This window comes from Podarcis erhardii (genome assembly GCF_964252035.2).
Source record: "Podarcis erhardii genome assembly, chromosome: 9".
Lineage (NCBI taxonomy): Eukaryota > Metazoa > Chordata > Lepidosauria > Squamata > Lacertidae > Podarcis > Podarcis erhardii.
The window spans coordinates 59,716,199-59,739,817 of NC_138512.1; the positions used below are offsets into that span (position 1 = coordinate 59,716,199).

General features: G+C 41.1%; 1 protein-coding gene across 1 annotated transcript; it reads left to right on the plus strand.

The window, feature by feature from the left end:
- On the plus strand, positions 1 to 23,579 carry DNAJB14 (DnaJ heat shock protein family (Hsp40) member B14). Its single transcript, XM_081877509.1, has 8 exons — positions 1 to 229; positions 10,258 to 10,432; positions 13,975 to 14,120; positions 15,423 to 15,605; positions 16,252 to 16,346; positions 17,109 to 17,218; positions 20,326 to 20,498; positions 21,810 to 23,579. The coding sequence occupies exons 1-8, from the start codon at positions 97 to 99 to the stop codon at positions 21,932 to 21,934; spliced, it is 1,140 nt and encodes a 379-aa protein (XP_081733635.1). The 5' UTR covers positions 1 to 96; the 3' UTR covers positions 21,935 to 23,579.
- The last annotated feature ends 40 nt before the right edge of the window (positions 23,580 to 23,619 follow it).

Here is a 23,619-nt window from a genome sequence, read left to right on the forward strand (position 1 = left end):
CAGCGCCCCGGCGGCGCTCGCCCGCCCGCCCGGCTGGCCCCGTCAGGCGCCTTTTCCCTGCGCTGCGGCGGGCGGAGGCGGAGGAAGGACAGGCCCATGGAAGGGAATCGCGACGAGGCGGAGAAATGCATCGAGATCGCCCGCGAGGCCCTGGAGGCCGGCAACCGGGAGCGGGCGCTGCGCTTCCTCAACAAGGCCCAGAAGCTCTACCCGACCGAGACCGCCAAAGGTGAGCGCGGGGCGCCCGACCGAGAGGACCCCCCCCCCCCGCCCGGCGGGGCTCTTGGCCGACGCTGCGCGCCTCCCTCGGAAAGCTCGAGGGCGCCCTTGGGATCCTAGCATGGCCTCCCTTCACGGGCAGGTGTCGGGAGTCTAGAAGGAGAAAAAATGGGGGGGGGGGCTATAAGGAAGTGTCGTGCAAACTCCGTCGCCTCATCTCGGGGGTCTGGCCTTTCTCAGCTTTGGGCCCCCAGACCATTAATGATCCTGTTCCTGAAGCTGCTGCTGAAAACACAACGGATCGTAATGAAAGATGCTTGGACACTATTAGGGCATGCCAACAGCCCTTTTCTTTTTTTTTGCACTTTCCATTTAGAATATATAAACATTTTTGGGAAACATCAGTGATGGGTGAAGCTCTTTGGTTAGATTTGAAGTCAACTTGGTAATTTTGAGGTTTATTGGTTAACTTTTTGTGGGGGGGAGACCTCCTGAGAGTTCCATGGTGGATTGAAGTATCAGTCAAAACAAAACAAATTCCTTCCAGTAGCACCTTAAAGACCAACTAAGTCAGTTCTTGGTATGAGCTTTCGTGTGCATGCACACTTCTTCAGATACGAAGTACCTGTATCAGTATCAGTATTATAGAATCATAGAATTGTAGAGTTGGGACAGACTACAGGGGTCATCTAGTCCAGCCCCCAGCCATGCAGGAATCTTTTGCCCAATGTCAGGCTGAAACTCATGAACCTGAGATTAAGAGTCTCGTGCCCATCACCCTGTTCCACTGATCCTGCTAACCAGAGATAATAGGATCATAGAATCTTAAGAGTTGGAAGAGACCCCAAGGGTCATCGAGTCCAATCTCCTGTAATGCAGAAACCTTAGCTAAAGCATCCATGACAGATTACCATCCAACCTCTGTTTAAAAACTTCCAAGGGAGGAGAGTTCACCACATCTTGTGGGAGTGTGTTCCACTGCTGAACAGCTCTTAGTGTCAGGAAGTTTTTTTGAATGTTTAGTCGGATGTTTAGTGGTCCCCAGAATTGGACACAGTATTCGAAGTGTGGTCTGCCTATGGCAGAATAGAGTGGTACTATTACTTCCTTTGATCTGGACACTATATCTCTGTTGATGCAGCCTAGAATAGCATTAGATTTTTTTGCTGCTGCATCACACTGTTGACTCATGTTAAGCTTGTGGTCCACCAAGACCCCTAGATCCTTTTCACATAGACTGCTAGTAAGCCAGGTGTCCCCCATCCTATATTTGTGCCTCTGGTTCTTCCTGCCTAAGTGCAGAACCTTACATTTGTCCCTATTGAAATTCATTTTGTTAGCTTGTGCCCAGTTCTTCAATCAGTCATTTTGAATTCTGATTCTGTCTCCTGTGGCATTAGCTACCTCTCCCAGTTTGGTGCCATCTGCAGATTTGATGAGCATCCCCTCAATTCCTTCATCCAATTCATTTATAAAGACATTGAACAAGAACTGACCCAGAACAAAACCCTGCAGCACCCCACTTGTCACTTTTTTCTAGGATGACAAGGAACCATTGATGAGTACTCTTTGGGTTTGTTCAGTTAATCAGCTACAAATCCACCTAACAGTTACCTCATTCAACTCACATTTTATCAGCTTCCTCATGAGAATATCATGGGGGACTTTGTCAAAAGCCTTACTGAAATAAGATACAGTATGTCCACAGCATTTCCCTGAACCACCAAGATTGTAGTTCCATAAAAAAAGAAAGAAATCAGTTTGATCTGGCATGACTTATTTTTGAGAAACCCATGCTGGGTCTTAGTAATCACAGCATCCTTTTCTAAATGCTCACAGACCAACTGTTGAATTATCTGTTCTAGGACCTTTCCTGGTATCAATGTCAAGCTCACCGGTTGGTCAACCTGGGTCTTCCTTTCCCCCATTTTTGAAGATGGGGACAACATTTGCCTGCCTCCAATCTGTAGGGACCTCACCTGTTCTCCAAGAATTCTCAAAGATAATAGACAAAGGCTTTGAAATTACATCCTTTAGTAGCCTTGGATGCAGCTCATCAGGCCCTGGAGATTTGAATTCGTTTGAAGTAGCTAGGTGTTCCCTTACTACCTCTTTTCCTATCTTGGGCTGCAGCTCCCTCCTTACATCATTTATTATGTTATCACCAGGTTGGGCATCACTTTCCTTTTGGGTGAAAACAGGCAAAGTAGGTGTTGAGTAGTTCCGCCTTTTCTCGGTCACCCAATTGCATTTCTCTGTATTCCCCATGCAGAGGACCTTCCATTTGCTTGTTCTTCCTCTTACTTCAGACATAGCCAAAGAAACCTTTATTATTATTTTTAACCTCTCTTGTAAGCTTGAGCTCATTCTGAGCTTCAGCCAGCCTGACTTTCCCCCTGCAACTGTTGGCTACTCATGTATACTCCTCTTTGTGATTTCCCCTTTCTTCCATTTCTTATACATGCCCTTCTTAACTCTCCTCTCATCTGTAAGCTCCTTATGCAGCCACACCAGTTTCCTTAGATGCCTCCCACTTTTCTTTCTTGTTGATATTGTCTGCATTTGGGCCTTCAATATTTCTCCTTTTAGAAACTTCCATCCTTCTTGGACTCCCTTCTCATTGAGTATTTCTGACCATGGGATCACACCCAGTAGCTGCTTCAGCTTTTTGAAATTGGCCTTCTTAAAGTCCAGAGTACGTGTCCAACTACACTCAGTTTTCTCATGTCATTTTATACATTTATTAGTAACAATGAATGGATACCAATTGCAAATACAGTATTAGGCAAGTCTGGAAGCTTCACACTTTTGCTGTATTCACTAAATAAAAGTACAATAAACATGCTAAATTTGATCACTCTCTAGGGTATCAGAAACTTTTTCCATTACAAGTTACCCTTGCCTAGAAAAAAATATCTAAAAAACTCACACCACTGCTTCTAAACCTGCAAAGATATGCTTAAAGCATGTGGGCAAGAAAGATGGAGGCTGGGTAGAATTTCGAGTGACCTGGGTTTCAGTGATATGCATGGTTGATGAAACTAAAATCATGTTATAAATAAGCAAATATATCTTGGGGAAAATCTAGGTCACCCTTTTTAAAGTTTCTACAAAAGCCCAGAATATACATGTAAGTTCATGGAAACCTGAACTTGCTTACTGCCACACTTAAAACTGATCCCCTGCCAGCAAGCTAGAGTTAAGAAACTAGAAATTTATTAACATTTCTCAGTGCCCTCATGGAAACAGATTCCCTGGGATCCCCTTACAGAAGTCAAAACCAGCTAAACCAGACCACCCAGCTACAATGCTATGCACACTTACCTAAGGCTAAATGCCAATGAACTCGGTGGCACTTGAATAATCCTGCATAGGATTGCACTACACAACTGGTTTGTTTGTTGTGTAGATATACCCCAAAGATCAAGTTTCTAAAATTTCAACAGGTACAACTCACGTATTACCAAGTGTTTTTCCAACAAGACTACATACTTTTTTGCTTTTTACAATAGCAAAAAGAAAGAACGAACTGAGACAATGGTGCTGGCTCCAGTTAGCTTAGACCATATGTATAACAAGAAAGGGGGAGGGAGTTGCAAATATACTGAGGCACTTTTAATACAGTGCAGCGCTAACTAAGTCGATACTGAAGTAAGACCTGTGAAATTTAATTACAGCTACTCCCTACTAATTGTGGCTAGAATCATCTCTGCTAATTATCCTATAGAAGTTACAAAACATGACAACGGGATTTCTATAGCAAGGGAGTACCCAGTTCAAAGGTTGCCTCACTAGGTAACTTTAGGTGAACTCACTAGGTAACTAGGCAACTGAGTCTCTGAGCTACCTTACAGAGTTGCTGTTGTAATCCATCAATGAAATAATGGGCATGAAACATGTTGAAACTTATTTACAAATACTACATAATATCATCATCAGGATTGGTTTCAGGATATGGGGACACTGGTGGCAACTGCCAACCACTGGGTGAGGTGGAAAGTGGAGAGCCAAACTCATGCTCCATTTTTTCCATAGAAAACTGAAGTGCTGGATTTTTTTCTTATGGAAGATTTCCCACGTGAACATCACTGGCTTGCTTCTTTTAAAGTAAAACCGTAGATTCTCAGGAAGCTGAATTTATTGAATGTCAGATTCCTACATATGATTGTGGAAATGTTCTCAGCCCTTAATCTTTTATGCTAAGCCTGCCTCCAATTTTCCATTTCCTTGTTTCACTACTTAGCTATTCCCCATGCCCAAATTATTTCCTGTACGCTGTAGACTGCACAATTGTCCCAAGTTCCCTTTTATTCAAGCCAGTTTCCAACTGCTAAAAGCATAGGAGGACCTGAAATCTGGTGAAACTGTGGAATCAAGGCTGGATATTTGAAATACAAAAGTGAAGAGACGGTAATGTTTTGAAATTATCATTCCCTCCACAGTTTAAAGCTTTTTTGGGATCATACAAATATATGTTGTTCCTGAGATACCTGCTACACATTACTCACTTAGCCTAATCTGGGCTGATCTGTGACAAAACCCAGTATATGAAAGTACAAACAGCTTTGCTAATATATGTTGGCTCTGATAAACCTCATTTCAAATACCTGGTTATATTTCAGGTCACACTACGTGTACCCTGGTAATCTGGTGTGAAGGTAACATGTTCAAAAATATATGTGGCTTTCAGAGCAGTCTGTATCATCATTGCCCTGGACCAGTACATATATTACTTGAAGATTCTTCTGCAAATAAGAAAAGTAACATTATTATTATTATTTACATTTGTTAGTTATATTTTGCAAAAAAAGAAAAGAAAAAAAGTTTCAAAACAACTTAACAAGATGAAATATAACAGTTAAAAACAATTTAACCTAGAAAATTTAAAGCAGTATATAATACTAAGTACCTAGAGTGCTCATCCAATAACACACTAGAGTAATGGCAAATCCTACACACCCCATTAAAAGATAAGCACCACTGTAGCAACCGGCTTTGTTGCCAAAAGCCTGAGTGAATAAAAATATCTTGGGCTGGCACTTAAAAACTGACAATGATGGTGCCAGGCACTTTTCACTGGGGAGAGCATTACACGTATGGGGGACCACTTCTGAAAACCTCTTGTTTTCACGTGGCTCCCTCTGTATCTCACTCAAGTAAGGTGCATGGAGAAGGAGCTCTGATGGAGACCACAGGGTCTGCGCTATTGCATACAGGGAGAGGTGGTCCTGAGCTGCATAGGGTTTTATAGATCAAATGTTGTCCTTAAGGCTTTCCAAACGATACTTCCTGTGGATGTCATGTTTTGAATAGCAGTATATCCAAGTTTGTAACTGGCATGGACCTAATATTAAAGATGAAGGTAATGAACTGTATATTTTAAAAGCACAAATAAGACTTAGCAGATAATTTCTTCAGTAAACGCCATCATAGAATGTACACCTAGCTGAGCTCTGTTTTAGTTAGAGATTCTCCAACAACTATGATCCAGCTGAAACATATTGCCAGACATTTTGTAAAACCCTTGCAGCATTCTGTGTCTCCAGTATCTCAGATAAGCCAGATCAGCTCACCTGGGTGTGCAGTGTTAGCATGTCACATACCTAGCAGCAGAGGTCTGCAGGGTTGTGAAATGTTGTGTGTCTAAGTTCTTGCACTCTTAGTGTCATGTTTAAATTGAACCCTATAATTAAAAACCTTAGGAGTGGGCAGTTCAGTTTAAATTTCTCAAAAGAGCAGATTTACCTGAATAATTTAAGTGAATGGTGTGCGTTTACGTTCCCTTCTGAAAACATCTACAGTATTCTAGGCCAGGCACGTACAGTGGTACCGCGGGTTACAAACGCTTTGGGTTACAAACTCTGCTAACCCAGAAGTAGTACCTTGGGTTGAGAACTTTGCCTCAGGATGAAAATTTCACGATGGAGGCATCGGGAGACCCCACTAGCGAAAGCACGCTTCAGGTTAAGAATGGTTTCGGGTTAAGAACGGACCGAATGAAGCTCGTAACCCAAGGCATCACTGTATATGTGGCACTATATGTCCTGGGGTAAAAGCTCAACAACTGGGGTAAATTTGTAAAAAAAAGCTCAACAACTTTGGGGTAAACTTGAATCCCCTGTTCTAGGCCAACCCAAAGGCCTGATGCTAGTCCATGGGAGTTGCTCTTGTTTATACTGCTGTTTACTTCAGTAGATATAAAAGCAGTAGTGCAAATTGCAGTAAGCAGTGGAACTGGATCTTTGCAGCACATGTAACATTATCATAGCCCTGCTTCAAATCCAAATTTGTAGTCTTCACCAGCCATAAGAGCTGCAACCTTGGCAAATAATCAAATCAAGCCTAGGCACACCTAGTTTTTGCAAATTCAGTTTAAAGTAAGTACTAAAGAATTACTCCTAAGTAAGTTTCACAGGAATTCACTTTAATTAAGGAATTTGTCTTAATTAAGGAAATCTGCTTGAATATCTGGATGAGGGATGTCATGTGGCAGAGATGGTGAGCCAGTGTCGCAAAGGCACTTGCAGCAACCCACCAGCTCTCTTTCAGATGGAGGTATCTTTTCTGCCTCTGGCGTAATGCAGTTTTTAGTAGGCCTTAGTGTTTGGGAAACAGGGGAGTGCTTAGAGTAGACCTTCTAGGAGTGGCTCCATGCCAGAGGGAGAAGAGGCATCATTGTAAGTAAGTCAGGGCTTCCTTGCAATCACAACACTAGCCTGTGGAGGAGAGGTTCCTCTTGTAGCCCAGCACTATGATGCTCTTCAGAGACTGATATCTCTGAAGAACAGAGACAGTGCTTTTATTCCCTGTTGGAGTGCTAGGCTGATCAGCAGAAAGGAGGGGTGTGCTGCTTGAATGTTTCTGCCTGCCTCTCTGAGTGTACCTATGTGTGTGGTGAGTGTGTGCATGTGAGTGTACAATGGCATGCAGTCCTTGAGGGGGACGGTGATGATACTACAGTATAAAAATTTATCACACACCCTTCACTGGAAGTTCCCAGAGCAGGTTACTGCAATTAAAACACAATATTAAAAATAGTTCTAACCAACCTTCGATGTGGTTTTTGGGCTGCAAAATGTTAGCCACCCTCTTTTTACAGGACGTTGGCCCTCAAAATGTCAGGTAAACTTGTATCACTTTATTTATATTTATTTTAATTCATTTAAGTCTGTTCTCGGAAGGAAGAATGACTTTCAATGTAACTTTAAGCCAGTGATGTTGCAGTTAGTTTGACTACTTTCCTATAGAGGTAGTTTGCACGCTTAAGACTGATGGGACTTCAGCAAATATTTTGCTTGCAATCTTTGATTCCCTGGAGGGACCTGTTAAGGGACTGTATAGCACCTGTAGGCCTATTTGTTCCTGATTTATTTGTGCCTTCTTTGGGAGCAGAAGGATCTGTTCTTCCATCTAAACAGCTGGTATTTTTGTTTTGTGCTTTGAGAAGCCCAGGCTGACTTTTTGTGTTTCCTTTAGGCATGATATGTCCATATGTACTGAAAAGTTTTTGGAAGCAGAGAGTTCTGAGGAATAAATTCAATCTATTTACAAATGAAAGCATCAAGCCAGGAATATGGGACTGTATAGACACGCCATTTGACATGGTTCTATATAACATGATAGCAACCATACACAAGCAGGAGAATAGATTGTACCTTTCATAATCAACAGCAGACACAGCAAAGGGCATTGAAAGAAGCTTATAATTGTGGAAGTATTTCAAGGGCTTTACAAGAGTGAAGTCTGGATTTGAATTTACAATATAAATAGCATTGTACTTTACTGGCCATTTCAATTCTTCCTTAGAGCACTGCATATGTCCACATCACTGAGGCATATTGAAGTAACTAATTTATATGCTTTATTTGCATGTAAATAGTATGTATACTAATGTGGATTATTAAAAAAATCAATTGGATATATTTTGTCTTATTTAAAAATTATTATTTTAATCTTCTAGTGAATTTGTATCCTTATTTCTGAGTGCAATAATAAGAGTTGCCATATTAGCATTTCATTCCTGGTACTTGAGGGACAGTCTTCCTGTTGGGATTGCAAACTGACTGGGGAAAACACCAGCAACCTGGGCTGCTTTTGTGCTTTTAACAGCAGCTTTATTTGTAGAAATTGGCAGATGCAGTTCTTCATATCTTAGTGAGAAGGATTATAATGTTCTTAGACATTTTAATAGAAATGTGAATGGACTAGAAAAGATACAAGTTGGTAATCCCATTTCCTACCTACAATATTTGTCTTCACATGCTTCACACTAACAGACTTTTCATTCTGTTTGAAGTCCTGTTAGTTTCAAAAATGTGAATTTTCTTAACAACTTTGATTAATTAGAAGTTTCCCTTCTGCATTTTTACAATGCTGTAATAGTAATGATCAACAACAACATGGTAGAAAATAGTTTTCTTCTAAGGCTGTTGAAGGCATATTTTTTCCTTGCAGTTCTGATTTAACCCATTTCAAGACACTGGCTGTATCTTACAGATCCCAGGCATATTTGCTCAGAAGTGACCTGCACAGAGTTCAGTGGAAAATGCTCCCTGATAAGTGTGCTCAGGATTTTCCAATCTTAAAACTTATTTTTACTAATTTAAGAAAGTCTTTTTAATCTAATATTAATATCATATACGTTTAAAATTACATTACTTGGGAAGTTTAGGACGTGAGTCAGTTGATTGCTCAAATATACTACTGTCAAAGATTTCATCAAGCCAGAATGGAGGCCCTTGTGAAGGTGGCAGCTTATATTTCTTATTTTAGTAATTTAGTTGCATCATAGTATATCACCTGATGGTATCATCTAACCTATTCTATTTTGCTTCTTACAGCAAAAAGATCTTGATTAAACTGAAACTATAGGTTTCAGTTTTCAGGAAGAAATAACTCAAGTTTAGCCCCTTTCTGTGGATTTAATAATTTAGATGTCAGAACATAGTCTGAAATGGGCAAGAATCAACCTTTTTGGGTGCTACATTTTGCTTTGTGATTCTCCATAGAAGACTTTGCAGGCAGGACTGAATCAACCAGACAGTGCTGCCTCAGCAATTACTGTGAAATGATTGCTTGTTCTCTTTGCCTTAAAAGCTGTGTATGGAGATGCAGGAAAACAATTCTTTTCCTAGCAAAAGGAACTACTGAACTTACCGTACTTTTTGTGATAATAGTAGCAGCATAGAATCATAGAGTTAGAAGGGATCCGCGGGGGGTCATCTAGTCCAACCCCTGAAATGCAGGAATGATTGTGTAGGTACTTATAGTAACGCATAGGCACCTTTTGTATGGCACTCATGACATCAGTCCAGATGTCTTGTGTCACTTTTAACTATCCATTTTATGTGCTAAAAAAAATATATATATTCTGAGGATGTCTATAGCAGTGTGTCAGCACAAAGATAATAAATGAATAATAAACCACAGTAATAAACCAATTAACTGATCAATCTTCTGTACAATTCAACAGCTAGTTTGGCATAATCTCTTTCTGTTATATGGGGGACAAGGATATTTCTTGCTGTGGGATCTGAGGTAGGGCCTGTGTGTGTATGAAGCAGTGGATCCAGCACTGCTTCCCTAACTTTGGGAAGACGGTTCTTCCTTCCTTTTCATTGTGCAACCTCCAGATTGACATAAAGGAAGCTCGGGGATTGCTGGTGCCACAGCCCTTCAATGCCTTGTTTGGGAGCAGTTGCTACCACTGGCAGGAGAACGTCTGACAATAGCTTTCCATTAGCACTCATCTCTGGTGGCAGAAAGGCACATGTGCACTGTCTTAACTCCTTGGGACGTTGGTGGGATGGTTCAAATTGTGCTCTAAAATGCTATCCTATACACGCTTACTTGAAAGTAAGTTCTACTGAACTCAGTGGTGCTTATTCTGAGTAGACCTGCTCCACAGGAATGCATTGCAAATATTAGCCTAGGAACATAATTAATTTATCTGATTCTTTCCCCCTTTTGTCCTCAAAATGTAAGCCTATCGGCAGTATCTTCTATGCTTATGTAGCTTACACTCCTTTTCTTCTGTAGTGTTACTGGAAGCAATTTCAAAGAATGGGAGTGCTGCCGGGAGTGGTGCTTACTGTCGAAAACCAGCAAGTGGAAGTGATAAGAACAAACCCAATAGCATGAAGGACAGCAGTGCATCTGCTGCAGGTGAAAGTGGGAAGACCTACACCAAAGATCAAGTGGAAGGAGTGCAAAGGTATTTTTCTAAATAAACAGATTGCCTGTTGATAGATACACTTGTAATTTATTATCAGTACTGACAGCATAGCGTTCCCCAACCTGGTGCCCTCCATCTGTTGTTGGACAGCAGTTCTAATAATACCTGACCAATTGCCAATGCTGCCTTGCGGGATATATTCAGGAGAAGAAAAGGCTGAAGAGTAAACCCTATAAAATTCCGGTCTCTAAGTATCTTGTAAGCCTCGTAACTCCTGGTGCCAAGCTGGTGCAAAACATATTGCTGTGCTTTCCTTTGGATCACATCAGCGAGGCCAAAAGGGGAGTCTTGTCATCTGGGCAGCCCAGGACTCATACACACTGCCCAGGCTAACACAGTCATTTGACTTCACTCCCAGAGGCACACTCCAGATGGATACCAACAACAACAATAACATTTGCTATGCTGACTGGAACTGATCAAAGTTGTAGTCCAAAGGACCTGGATGGCACCATGTTGTGGAAGGCTGGTCTAGGTAAAAAAAGTACTCTTCAGATGTTGCCAGTGTGATTTCAGTTTAAGAATATTAACTTAGCTGAGAACATCACACTGCTCTTTACAAAGGTTTTAAGTCAACCTTTTAGAGCCGTACAGCTGTCACTTAAGTGTTCTGATCCAAGAGCTAAACTCATGGATTCCATTATTGAAAGGTCTCATAGTTTGAGCGCACGGCCGCTATATTGACTGAATGCTTTGTCAATATCAGCTGGAGCCTGATGTAGCTTGTTATCATTTCAAACAGTAAATGAGATGGCTAAGAAAGTTTTGCCTGTATAAACAGCAGCTGTGTCAATATGTTGAATTGTTCCATATACTGAAGTGTTTTAATTTAATTCTACTATTAACATGGTAGGTGAATAGGTCCTTTCCTACTTCTTTTCCTTTAGTGCATGTATTAGTGACTCTTTCACCTCTAACCTGAATCCAAACAACAATTAGATTATGAGGAACACGTGGTCTTTGACCCAATTTGCAAGTGATAAGGAGAAAGAAATGCAGGGGCATGGAGAGCAAGCCCAAAAGCAAGAGGGTGTGCCACCCACTTTGGACTTTGGCTCCCCCACCACAAGCTTCAGCCCTATTCACTTTAACATGCACACCTAATAGATTGCCCCAAGGGGATGTGGCCCTCAACAGAAAAAAAAGAAAAGGTTCCCAACTCCTGATTGAATCTCTCATTAAAGTAAGTGAGATAACTTTTCTAGTGCAGGAGGAAAGGGTAAAAGGCTCCTTAGCCCATGCCAGGGTCCTGATCTGGATTGGGCCACGTGCTTGCAATCTGTTGTACTTCTGGACTAGCTGGGGTCCCATATGCTATCGGCATGAATGTCAAGGAGGAGGGGCAAAACTGAAGATTTCCTAGTGGCTGATGGGAATTTTCTGGGAGCCAGATATAGCTGGCAGGCCAGAGATTCTCCATCCACGTTCTAAAATATGATGCACATGGTCTAGTCATGCATTTGCTGCATCCTGAGGTTTTTATTCTTATTTTTATTTATTAAATTTCTATTCTGCCCTTCCTCCAAGAAGCTGACAGAGATGGACAAGATTTTTCTTATCCCCAACCCCCATCTAACTTAACTCCTCGGAGTAGGTTCAGCTAAGAGATAGTGACTGGCACATAGCCAGTGAGCTTCATGGCTGACATAGCTTTTCCTGCTACTTTTCCAACATGTTACTTAACCTCTGCACCTCACTGAATATGACAGAAGCTATACCAACATTTGGATTGCATGTACATCACCTGAATGTTTTGACAACAGTGTTAAGAAGCACAGGAGCACCATTTATAGAGCAGAACAATCTCCAAGTGATTAGTTAAAGCATATTTTTGCCAGGTTAGAATCTAATAATGTGTGTTGATAGGCAGAAATATAAACAAGCATTTTAGTTTCTTCCCCATCCTATACACAAGAGAGAGTGCTTGTAGTTCTTCAATAGAGTGTTGCTCGGTGACAGTATGGTTCAACTGGGAGCAGTGCAAGATGCAATAACTCTTTACTGATTGCATAAGGGTTAAGCAAGCTGAGCAGAAGGCTGCTCACTTTATTGCACCAAAGAGGTCTGGTGATAATGTCTTCTCATGTGGGCAAAATTTCATTTCCAAGTTTCTGAAACAAAAAAATATGGGCTTAGCTTTCTAGTAAAGAGCTATCATCTTCAAAACCTGCACAGCTACCAATGGCAGCATAAAAATGAAATGAAGATCTTTCTTATTGTAATGCTGGTGTCTCTGGAATATCTATCACAGCATTTAATCTCATTAAGTTGGGGGGGAAACCTGATGGGTTGATCATTTTCGTAACTATTATTAGTAGGAACTACTACGTTATCTTATTGGATTAGTGTTGCTCTGAATCAAAGTGGGATTTTAAAAACCATTTAGCCGAAATATCAGTGTTCCTCCAAAATATTTACCAGTTGTCCTTGGTGCACTTTTAATTCCTCTTCAAAGAGGAGCTGGAACCAAGATGAGACTCCAAGGAGTGCACTTTCCTTGTTGAAGCCACTATAAATCTATTACACTTTCAGGTTCCATGCAGATTTCTTGCTTTTTTTGTTAAAGAAATATTCAGATCTGCTTTGAGATGTTACAATTTTTTTTACCTAATGGAAGTTTACCAATTCTTTCTTCAGTACAATGAACTATATCTGTCATGCATGATTGATATTCATTGATACAAGCAAGAGTTCATGAGAATGATTTGCCTCTTCTTAATACATAGATGTATCAAAGAACTCATCTGTTTTAACAGAAGAATTTTGTCATTTAATTTCTTTAGAAATCACTAACCTATCTACTCTTAGGTGTTTCCATAATATTCCCTCCTATGCCTCTTAACACTTTTGTCCAAACTTTCAGTTAAAAATGTACATGCAATTCAAATATTGTGGGTATAGTTTGACCCACATTTAATAATTGTACCTCGATAATAGTAATAATTTCACAAGTCAGCTGCTGGATTCTATGGCAATAGGATAAAAGTGTCCTTTGGTTTGAGGAGAAGACACAAGAGCTTTGCTTGCAAACTGCCATCATTTTTTCTAATCCATCCCCGTAAGAATAGTTGTGCTGTTTGTCCCTGGAGTTTATCTTTTATAGTCTCTGGTGTTTGAAGCCACCTCTTTCTTGATGGTTACATCATTGACCTCATAATGCTTTTGCCATCATGAACTGGAAAGATATAACTGGGCAAAGAATAAATACTGCTGCCCACTTAAATGGGTTTCAGGTAACTGTAATATTGGATGTGTGTGTATTATATCTGGGATTCCTTTGTTAACGTTGCTTTACAATAAAATACATTACCAACATTAGGCATAGTTCTACGTATGGATTTTCCAATGTATGTGTAATATTACTGCTAAAAAAAGCAAAAAATAATAATAATCAAAATACTGGTACTGTGGTTTCTGTACATAAGATGAAGCTGTTTGAAAATGAACTTTTCAAATTGTGCTTTAAGAGTTAATAGTTGTGTTTTAAAATTGAAGTTATTTTGTTTAATGACCTCTTGCAGTATAAAAAAATGTAAAAATTACTATGAAGTCCTTGGAGTGTCCAAAGATGCAGGTGACGAAGACTTGAAGAAAGCTTATCGAAAGCTTGCTCTGAAGTTTCATCCGGACAAAAATCATGCACCAGGAGCAACAGAAGCTTTTAAAAGTAATATTTTCTAATTCACTTGTAGAAAAGAAAACATTTCAGGGGCAGGTGTATCTCTTCTGCCCAACTGGTTGTGTTAATGCACATCCTTTTAACAATGGGTTGGATCCAAAGGTGCTCTTTTGTAGCTGCTAAAGGATGGCTTTTCACACCTTGCACTAAGCTAACCTTGTGGCCAGAGCGTTTTATGTGACAATGAAACTAAATCTGTGATCTTCTACTTCTGCAAGTGGAAGGATAAAAAGTGCTGTAGAAGTAACTTATTGCAAACCTTTCAAAAATAGCACTGGTTGTTATTTTCCTCCCATTTATGGTCCTTTGGTTGTAGCTCAGTATATTCAGATCCTCATACAAAAGGTGGGAGACATTGAGTTGTAAAAGCAAACCATCATCTATGTACTAACCTCAATATAGGTATGAAACAAACCTTACCAGTAACTTGTTGGAAACATGGGCTGGAATCCAGACTACTGGGAACCTTGTTTCATGTGCCCAGGGGGTGCTGGGTTTCTCAGTCTTGAGCAGGGTCCCTGTAGGTTGTTTCAAAACCATGTTTAAACAGTTTGTGATACGAGATGAACACTTACTACAGTGGAACCTTGGTTGTCAAACGTAATCCGTTCTGGAAGACTGTTCGATTTCCAAAACGCTCAACAACCGAGGTGCAATTGCTGGTCAGCAAAATCCTTTGGAAAAATGGAGAAAGAAATGTACCTCGGAAAATGTTTGACTTCTGAGGTGCATTCGAAAATGGAAGCATTCACTTCTGGGTTGCTGGCGTTTGAAAGCCAAAACGTTCGACTTCCAAAGCATTCAAAAACCGAGGTTCCACTGTATTTAAATAAAAAAATTGGTTGGGCACAGCTATGGCCAAGCACTGCTTGCACCAAAAGAACACGAGTTTATATGTTACCGAACACACTTTCTGTTGTGATACCTACTTGCATTGTTATTTATTTTATTTATAAATTGCTTCCTATGAGGCATCCCAGTACTATAGTCACACTGGTATCTGTACTATACATTTGTTTCCATGTTTCAAAGGGGAGGGGGAATGGACAACAACAACTTACTCCTTAATCCTTGTAGACTGTGTGCTATGCATCAACCCCCAGATGTGTTTGAGACCATGTCCAATGTTGTCTATGTGCAGTGTGGAAAAGTGGCTTCACTGCAAGTCAGGCAGTCTGGGTCCCCATCTGGCCTGTGAACTAATACAAGTACAATGTATCACTCCCTTCTCTGTGTATCTAAACTGTTTCTTTTCTCCCATCCTTCTTTCCCCTGCACTCTGCATTTCAGAGATCGGAAATGCATATGCTGTGTTAAGCAATCCAGAAAAACGAAAGCAATATGACCTCACAGGCAGTGAAGAGCCATGCAGCCATCCTGGCAACGGTAGATTTAACTTCCACAGGGGATGTGAAGCAGATATTACTCCAGAGGACCTTTTTAACATGTTCTTCGGCGGGGCATTTCCAACAGGTATATTCACTGATCACCTCGCCTTAGCTCACCACTTCCATCTCACTCCCTCTGTATCATCCTTCCCATTCACTTATCAGTCCCAAATATCTCCCCTTTCCTAAGGTAGATCAGCCACCTTGAGTTGTACATATATATTAAATGAATGGGGTTTAAGTGCTTTTGTAACTGATTAAATCTGTTCTAGCATGCTCAGCAACCATTGCCTTATGTAGGATGGTATCTGAAGAAGTGTGCATGCACACGAAAGCTCATACCAAGAACTAACTTAGTTGGTCTTTAAGGTGCTACTGGAAGGAATTTTTTTATTTTGGTACCAGCAAGGTTCTCAAACAATGATTTCAGAGCTCCCATGAACTATTTAATGCTTCCTAGTTCTTTGCTTAAAACCAAATTTGCTTTTCCCAAACCTGAAGAACAAGTTTGTTAAACTTAAATGCTTGCCTTGCCCACTAGCAGCCAGTGGTCCAATAAACTGTTATACCTTTTTCGTGAAGGTTCAACATATTATTTGAACTAATTAGTATGGCATTCTGCATTGCCTATAGTGTTGCCTCAAAACGAGTACCGCTGAGTATTTACTTTTTCACCTTGTCGTGTTTTTTCTGCTCCCAATACGATCTTTTAAATGTTTTCTCCCCTGTAGGCAGTGTGCATTCATTTTCTAATGGAAGGTCTGGCTACAGTCACCATAATCAACATCGTCATAGTGGGCATGAAAGAGAAGAGGAGAGGGGTGATGTATGTTTGTCTTTGGCATGAACTTATCTTTTTTGAAATATCATCCCTAGAAGTAATATTAATGAGCAGCATGCCTTGCAGATCTGTTGTCTAAATGAGTGCCTGTTTAGTAAACAGATACAAGGAAACAGTAACAGTTAAAAACCTAATTCCGATTTTCTGAACTAGCATATCTAATTTTAATGGAGGAATCCTATGCATGATGTTTACTCAGAAGTAAGACCCATTGTGGCTCATCCCCAGGTACTTCTTCATAATATTGTAGCCTGCATTAGATTTTGGGCTACAGTAGTGCACCTTGCACTTAATTATATAGGCGGCATAAAGTTTATAAAGAGGAGCTAGCAGCGGCTTGCTTTTGCTCCTCTAAGGGAATTCCTGCAATTCCTCTAAGCCAGTGGTTCTCAAAGGGTGTAGTGAGTCACACTAGTGTGGCAGGAAAGGATGGTAAGTGTGGCGGAGAGGAAAAAGTTTGAGAACTGCTACTCTAAGACATGGCTTCACATGAGGATAGGACATGATGTGATAGGTTTTAACAATATGAAGTTAAAGAAAGACTACACATAAGGCAACTATTCATTAGTATAACCTATCTCCTTCCAAAGCTTTCAAGAAAAGACTGGAGAGGAATCCACTATAGGTCTTTTGGGGTGTACACATCTTTGCTGTCTATGAAAGCGGTGGTGATGGTGGACTAGATTCCTTCCAACAAAAACAAAACACCCTGTGATTTGTCTACCTGGTTGCTGTTTCCTTCTCCAGGGTGGCTTCTCTATGTTCATCCAGCTGATGCCAATTATTGTGCTGATCCTTGTCTCTTTGCTGAGCCAGTTGATGGTGTCTAATCCTCCATACTCCTTATATCCAAGATCGTAAGTAGTACTATTAATATTTGTATGATTTACATGGATATTTTAAAATACCTCTGCTGTTCCTGTATTTTTTCAAGCTTTATGTATTGCAGAGCTTTTCTCCCTTGTGTGCACCAATACAGAAATGATCAGGAAAATCCAAAAGCAAGAAATGCTCCTATTACCCCCTTGAAAAACTAGCTCAATATAGAAGCTCAGTTCTGCTGAACAATGGCTTATTGTGGGTCTGTGCTATGTTTACATCACTTAGGTCAGTGTTGCTAAGGGTTTCTGCGACTTATTTTTGACCTTCCAGTCCGGCTTCCGCACTGGCCATGGGACCGAGACGGCTCTGGTCGCCCTAACAGATGATCTCCGCAGGCAGCTGTATCGAGGCGGGTCGGGGCTGCTGATTCTTCTAGATCTGTCAGCAGCCTTCGACATGGTCGATCACGAACTCCTGGACCACCGCCTTGCCGACATGGGGATCCAGGGCACAGTCCTTCAATGGCTGCGCTCGTTTCTCTCTGGTCGGGGACAGAGGGTGGCGCTTGGGGGGGAATTGTCATCGCGCCACTCCTTGGTGTGTGGAGTACCTCAGGGTGCGATTCTCTCCCCGATGCTTTTTAACATCTTTATGCGCCCCCTCGCCCAGCTTGTCCGGAGTTTTGGGCTGGGCTGCCATCAGTATGCTGATAACACCCAACTCTATCTGTTGATGGATGGCCATCCTGACTCGGCCCCGGACACACTGGCGAGATGCCTGGAAGCTGTGGCTGGATGGTTACGTGGGAGCCGGTTGAAGTTAAATCCTTCGAAGACAGAGGTCCTCTGGCTGGGCCGGGACGATATGGGATTGAGGGGGCAACTCCCATCTCTTGCGGGGGTGCAATTAGTGCCAGCACCGTCCGTTAAGAGTTTGGGTGTAATCTTCGATACCTCCCTCTCTATGGAGGCGCAGATTACAGCTATAACAAAGGCGGCATTTTTTCATCTCTGCCAAGCTAAGCAGTTGGCCCCTTATCTCTCTCGCCCTGACCTAGCCACCGTGATCCATGCGACGGTCACCTCCAGACTGGATTATTGTAACTCGCTCTACGTGGGGCTGCCCTTGAGACTGACCCAGAAACTCCAGCGGGTGCAGAATGCCGCGGCGAGACTCCTTATGGGGTCTTCGCTGCGAGATCACATTCACCCAGTACTATACCAGCTGCACTGGCTCCCGGTGGAGTACAGGATCAGGTTTAAGGTGCTGGTTTTAACCTTTAAAGCCCTATACGGCCTAGGACCCTCGTACCTACGGGACCGCCTCTCCTGGTATGCCCCACAGAGAAACCTACGGTCTGCAAATAATAACATCCTCAAGGTCCCAGGCCTCAGAGAGGTTAGGCTGGCCTCAACTAGAGCCAGGGCCTTCTCGGCTGCGGCCCCAATCTGGTGGAACGCTCTGTCACAAGAGACTAGGGCCCTGCGGGACCTGACATCTTTCCGCAGGGCCTGCAAGACAGAGTTGTTCCACCAGGCCTTTGGTCAGGGCGCAGCCTGACTCCCTCCTCTGGCAACCTGCACAGAATATTGCTTAATCGGTTGCCACTAATTTGATTTTAATTTTTATAATGAATATTTTGAATGTGTGATTATTTGATTATTTGATTATTGTTAGCCGCCCTGAGCCCGGCTTCGGCTGGGGAGGGCGGGATATAAATAAAATTTATTATTATTATTATTATTATTCACTGGGAAAAGAGGCCTTAAAGCTTTCTCACGTGGTTGTCCTTGACAAGGTTTGGACAGTTTGACTTAGAATATCTTTAGGAAAGTAGATTTAACAGGGGTTAAAGTAGAGCTTACAGTGAAATTTACCCATTTGGTTGCACTTTAAACTAGCAGCATGATGCTATAGAAGTATTTACAAGTGGTTCTGAGTTTTGATTTTTAGAATTAGAGATCTGGAGATGGTGACCACAGCTATTTTCAGGCTTTTTGTGAGTGGAATCCTAGTGCTTATTTGGATTGCTTAAAACAAATGTCTTTCCTTCTGGTACTTACTTCTGTTGGTAGTTTATCTACTAACGCAGGGGTTAGCACACTTTTTCAGCAGGGGGCTGGTCCACTGTCCCTCAGACCTTGGGGGGGGCGGACTATTATTTTTTTGGGGGGTGGGGGAATGAACGAATTCATATGCCCCACAAATAACCCAGAGATGCATTTTAAATAAAAGGGCACATTCTACTCATATAAAATCAAGCTGATTCCCTGGCCCCCCAGGCCTTAGTTTGCCTACCCATGTACTAATGCAAGGTACATTATGTTTTCATGCTAATAGTAGATTTGTTGTTAGTATCTAGACTGCAGTTGCATGTGTCAGAGGCCAGGACCTCCTACCTGAGTGATAGCCTCTCCCTAGAAGGTGAGAAGTCCACAGCATTACTAGCTTCCAGTTTCCTATGGCAATGGAAGCCACTATCTTAACCTGGCTGACTCTGTAAATATAGGCAATTAAGAACAGAGGGAACTTCTTAATTTAACCCTTTAGTATGAAGATATTTTTTCTTGTCTATTAATTTTTAAAAATGAAGCAAAGGTAAATATAGAGCACCTCTCCAAAATGAACTGTAAAATTCAGTTCAGTGTAAAGTGTTACATGTGAGGGGGGGGGATCTTACTTTCACACATAAGCTCATGGGGTCTGAACTGGCAGTGACTGACTCAGGAGTGAGACTTTGCAGTTGTGGATAGCTTGATGGAGATGTTGATCCAGTGTGCAGTAGCTGTGAAAAAGGCAAATTGCATGCTAGGATATTTAATGTGGAGCCTTCTAATTAGGAGCAATCTAACTCAATAGAATGCCCACTTCATTGTGATAAGCTCTAGACATGTTTTAGCAAACCAGCGACATGGAAGGTATAGAGTTTACAGAAAATCAGACACCAGATACAAGACATCATTTACAACATTGCTGTTTTTTGCTTTACAGACATGGCAAATAGGTGTTGTATATACGTAAAGACTTTTGTGAAAACTCTTATTTATGTTGCAATGAATCTGAAACCCTCTTTGATTTTTCTTTGCTGACAACACTGGGGACAGTGACACAGGCTGACAATTAGTATGGGATCTCTTTACAGGGGTTCAGGACAGACCATTCAGATGCAGACACAAAACTTGGGTGTTGCTTATTATGTCAACAAGGACTTTAAAAATGAATATAAAGGTGCAAATTTGCAGAAGGTGGAAAAGAGCGTGGAAGAGGACTATGTGTCCAACATTCGAAATAACTGTTGGAAAGAGAGGCAACAAAGTAAGTAGACCTTATGATTTTTTAAAAAATAAAGGCATTATATCAAAATAACATGTTGCTCTGAATAGAATGAGTTACTGGCATGGATCCTAAGGGAGTTTCCCCCCTTTTCAGAGGTTTGTAAGATCCAGTTTCATTTTCCCTAAACCACACCCACCTGCCCACCTGGTTTGACTTATAAGGCTCTTCTTGTATAAGAATTATTAAGGTTATCTTTGTAGAGTGCTTCGAACAGTTGCAGTGGAAGTGCTATATCTGTTGTCAGCAAGAGGGGGAATGATCCCAACCTCCTCAGAAGCAGTCATAAAATTGGGGGGGGGGGGACGACACTTTATTTGGACTCCGAATACTTCAGCAATTATATTCTGGTGGCTAGCATCCTCTTCCTGGAGAAGATGTTCAAGCAGGTTGCTGACCAATTCCAGACACTCTTGAATTAAACTCTTTATAGATCCATTTCATTCACGGTTTAGCCTTGGTTTTGGCACCAAAACTGTCTTGGTTGCCTTGTGGAATTATGTTTGCTAGTAGGGAGACACAGTGTAGCCTTGTGGGGGTTTTTTTGGACACTGTTCTTAATAGTATCTGTTATAGTAACCTCCTAAAGATGTTGCTTGATTGGGTGTGGACAGCATTGCTGTTCAGTAGTTCCTCTTGTACTTGGACAGAAGCGGGTGTTCAACTCCATCACTGGCTTTGGGGTTCTGAAGGGTTCTGCCTTATCCATGCTTTTTAACATCTACATGAAATGGCTTGGTGAGGTCATCTGGGGATTTGGAATGTTGTGTTAGCAGTTTGTCAGTTAACATCTAGGGGTTCCCCCCTTCCTTTATATTGAATCCAGATGAGGGTGTCTATCTTATTCAATGCTGGGCTGTGGTAATGAGGAAGATGAGGGCCAATAAGCTTAGGTTCAGTGCAAACTATAGAGAGGTATTCCCCCTAAAGGACTGGGTTTGTAAGTTGCATGAGTGGCTTGGAGCACCTTCCAGCTTGGATTGGTACACGGCTTCTATGATCCATTGTTATAGGGCGGTTTATATATTAAATAAAAAAGGGGAGAGAGAAAATGGAAAGCCACATGGCATCCAAGAGAAGAGGGTACTCTCTGGCAGGTTGAAAATTTGTGGATCTGAATCATTTTAGTATTGGCATCATATGAAAGAAGTAGATGACATTTTATTGTTTTTTCTTTTTGTAAACCACTTTGAGGTTTTTTACAATCAAGTGGTGTATACATTTTATGAAATAAATGACATTTGTCAGCTATTGCCAAAATGTTTTATTTACTTTTTGTTTTTGTTTTTAAAGAAACAGATTTACTGTATGCAGCAAAAGTGTACAGAGACGAACGTCTTCGAAGGAAAGCAGAAGCCATCTCCATGGACAACTGCAGAGAGTTAGAACGGTTGACCAGTATCTATCGGGGAGAATGAGCTAGATCCTGAAATGTACTCCCTGTACATGCTCTCGCTCTCTCTCTATGTATAAAAAGAAAAATCTGTAAACTGAGAAAATACTATTCCGTCATGAAAAGGAAGAGGGATGTAAAACTGCTGTCTAGCTGTTTCCAAAAACCTTACCCTGATGTACCAATATAATTTAATAGCATCTTAGTCTGAAATATATGACAAGATCATATATTTACATCATTGAATTGTCATTTAAGTTTTACTCCCAGAGCTTCTGTGATTTCTTTTTCTACAAGAAGCAGCTCCAATGTGCTGCTACACTTGTGGAGATGTAGACATAGTGGTTCTTCTTCTGAAATACTTGCCATGTAAATATGTGTGGAAAAAGAATACTTGTGTATATAAAAATGTTTAAAGAAATCTCAAAGGCATTTAGATGCATTAAACCCTTTAATCTCATGGATGGAACAAATAGTATGACTACATCATTCATTATTCAGATGTCAAGTGTGTGGAATTGAAAGAAAACAGGAACAATTTTCTCTCTGCATAAAATCTACTAGGTTGAAGGAGTATTTTTTAAAAAGTAATTGGCCATGTGGGTTTCTTATGAGATGATTGGATAAGACTGGCTGATACCAGAGTTTCAGCATTCATGCTGTAGTTTTAATGCTGTATATCTAAGCAGTGACAAACCAGACATCTGTACCAGACTGTTTCTTGCCAAATGGCACACTGGCACAAAAAAAGAGAAGTGAACAGATACTGCTTTTAGTACTTAATCACATTCTGTTTTGGTGTTCCAGAAAAGAACAAGGTGTATTTAAGCAAGTGCTGCTGTACAACCCGCCTCTCCATATTTTTTAGTTTATCATGACTTAGGGTCACGTGCAAATCCTTTAGAAATGGAAGGTGTTAAATCCACTTGCTAAATACACAAGCATGCTAAATATACATTCATAGGCTGCTTCTCTTTCACTAAAAAGCAGAGAAAATAATGGAGTAGCAATTTTTTTTAAAAGTTGGGGAATTTGGCAGTTGTGTTAATTTACAACTCTGTTTTCTGTGTAGGTATCAACAGTTGATCAAGTCACTTCTAGGGCATTATCCAATGTCGCACCAGTGGATATAATGGGATTTTCCTTTCTTCTCCTCCCCGAGGTGACCCCATAATTGACTCAGAATATTCCCACCTCTGGAGCAGATTTTGAGGATGTGCAGGGGAGAGAAAAGGAATAAGTCCCCTTGCACAAGCAGAAGTCCACTGTGCAAGGATAACACTGTTGTATGTCACCTCTAAAGTTCAGCCTTGTGCCTTTGAACCCTTTGCTGATTCTTTTACAATTATTTTGTCTTTGAATTGCTGCTTTAAGTTGTGGTTTTGCTTGTTGACAAGAGCTAAGAAGCCACAGTGCAACAGTTTCTGTCCAGATGTGTACAGGGTAGATTTTTGTACAAAGGAGCATTGAGATCACTGATGAAAGATAAGTCCTATAGTTCTCAGTGATCACATGCTTTAAAAAGGATATAGTCACTTTTGCTGGTGTAAATTTAATATGCGGTTTTGGAGAAACTTTAAACAGGAGTCTTGGTGCCTGAGTTCCGACTTTAGCAAACCTTTGTAAGCTATTTTGGGTCTAATACTGCATATAAAAATATTTATGTTCCATTTGTTTTGTTCTAAGGGCAGTGTGGTTTATCTTAGCAAA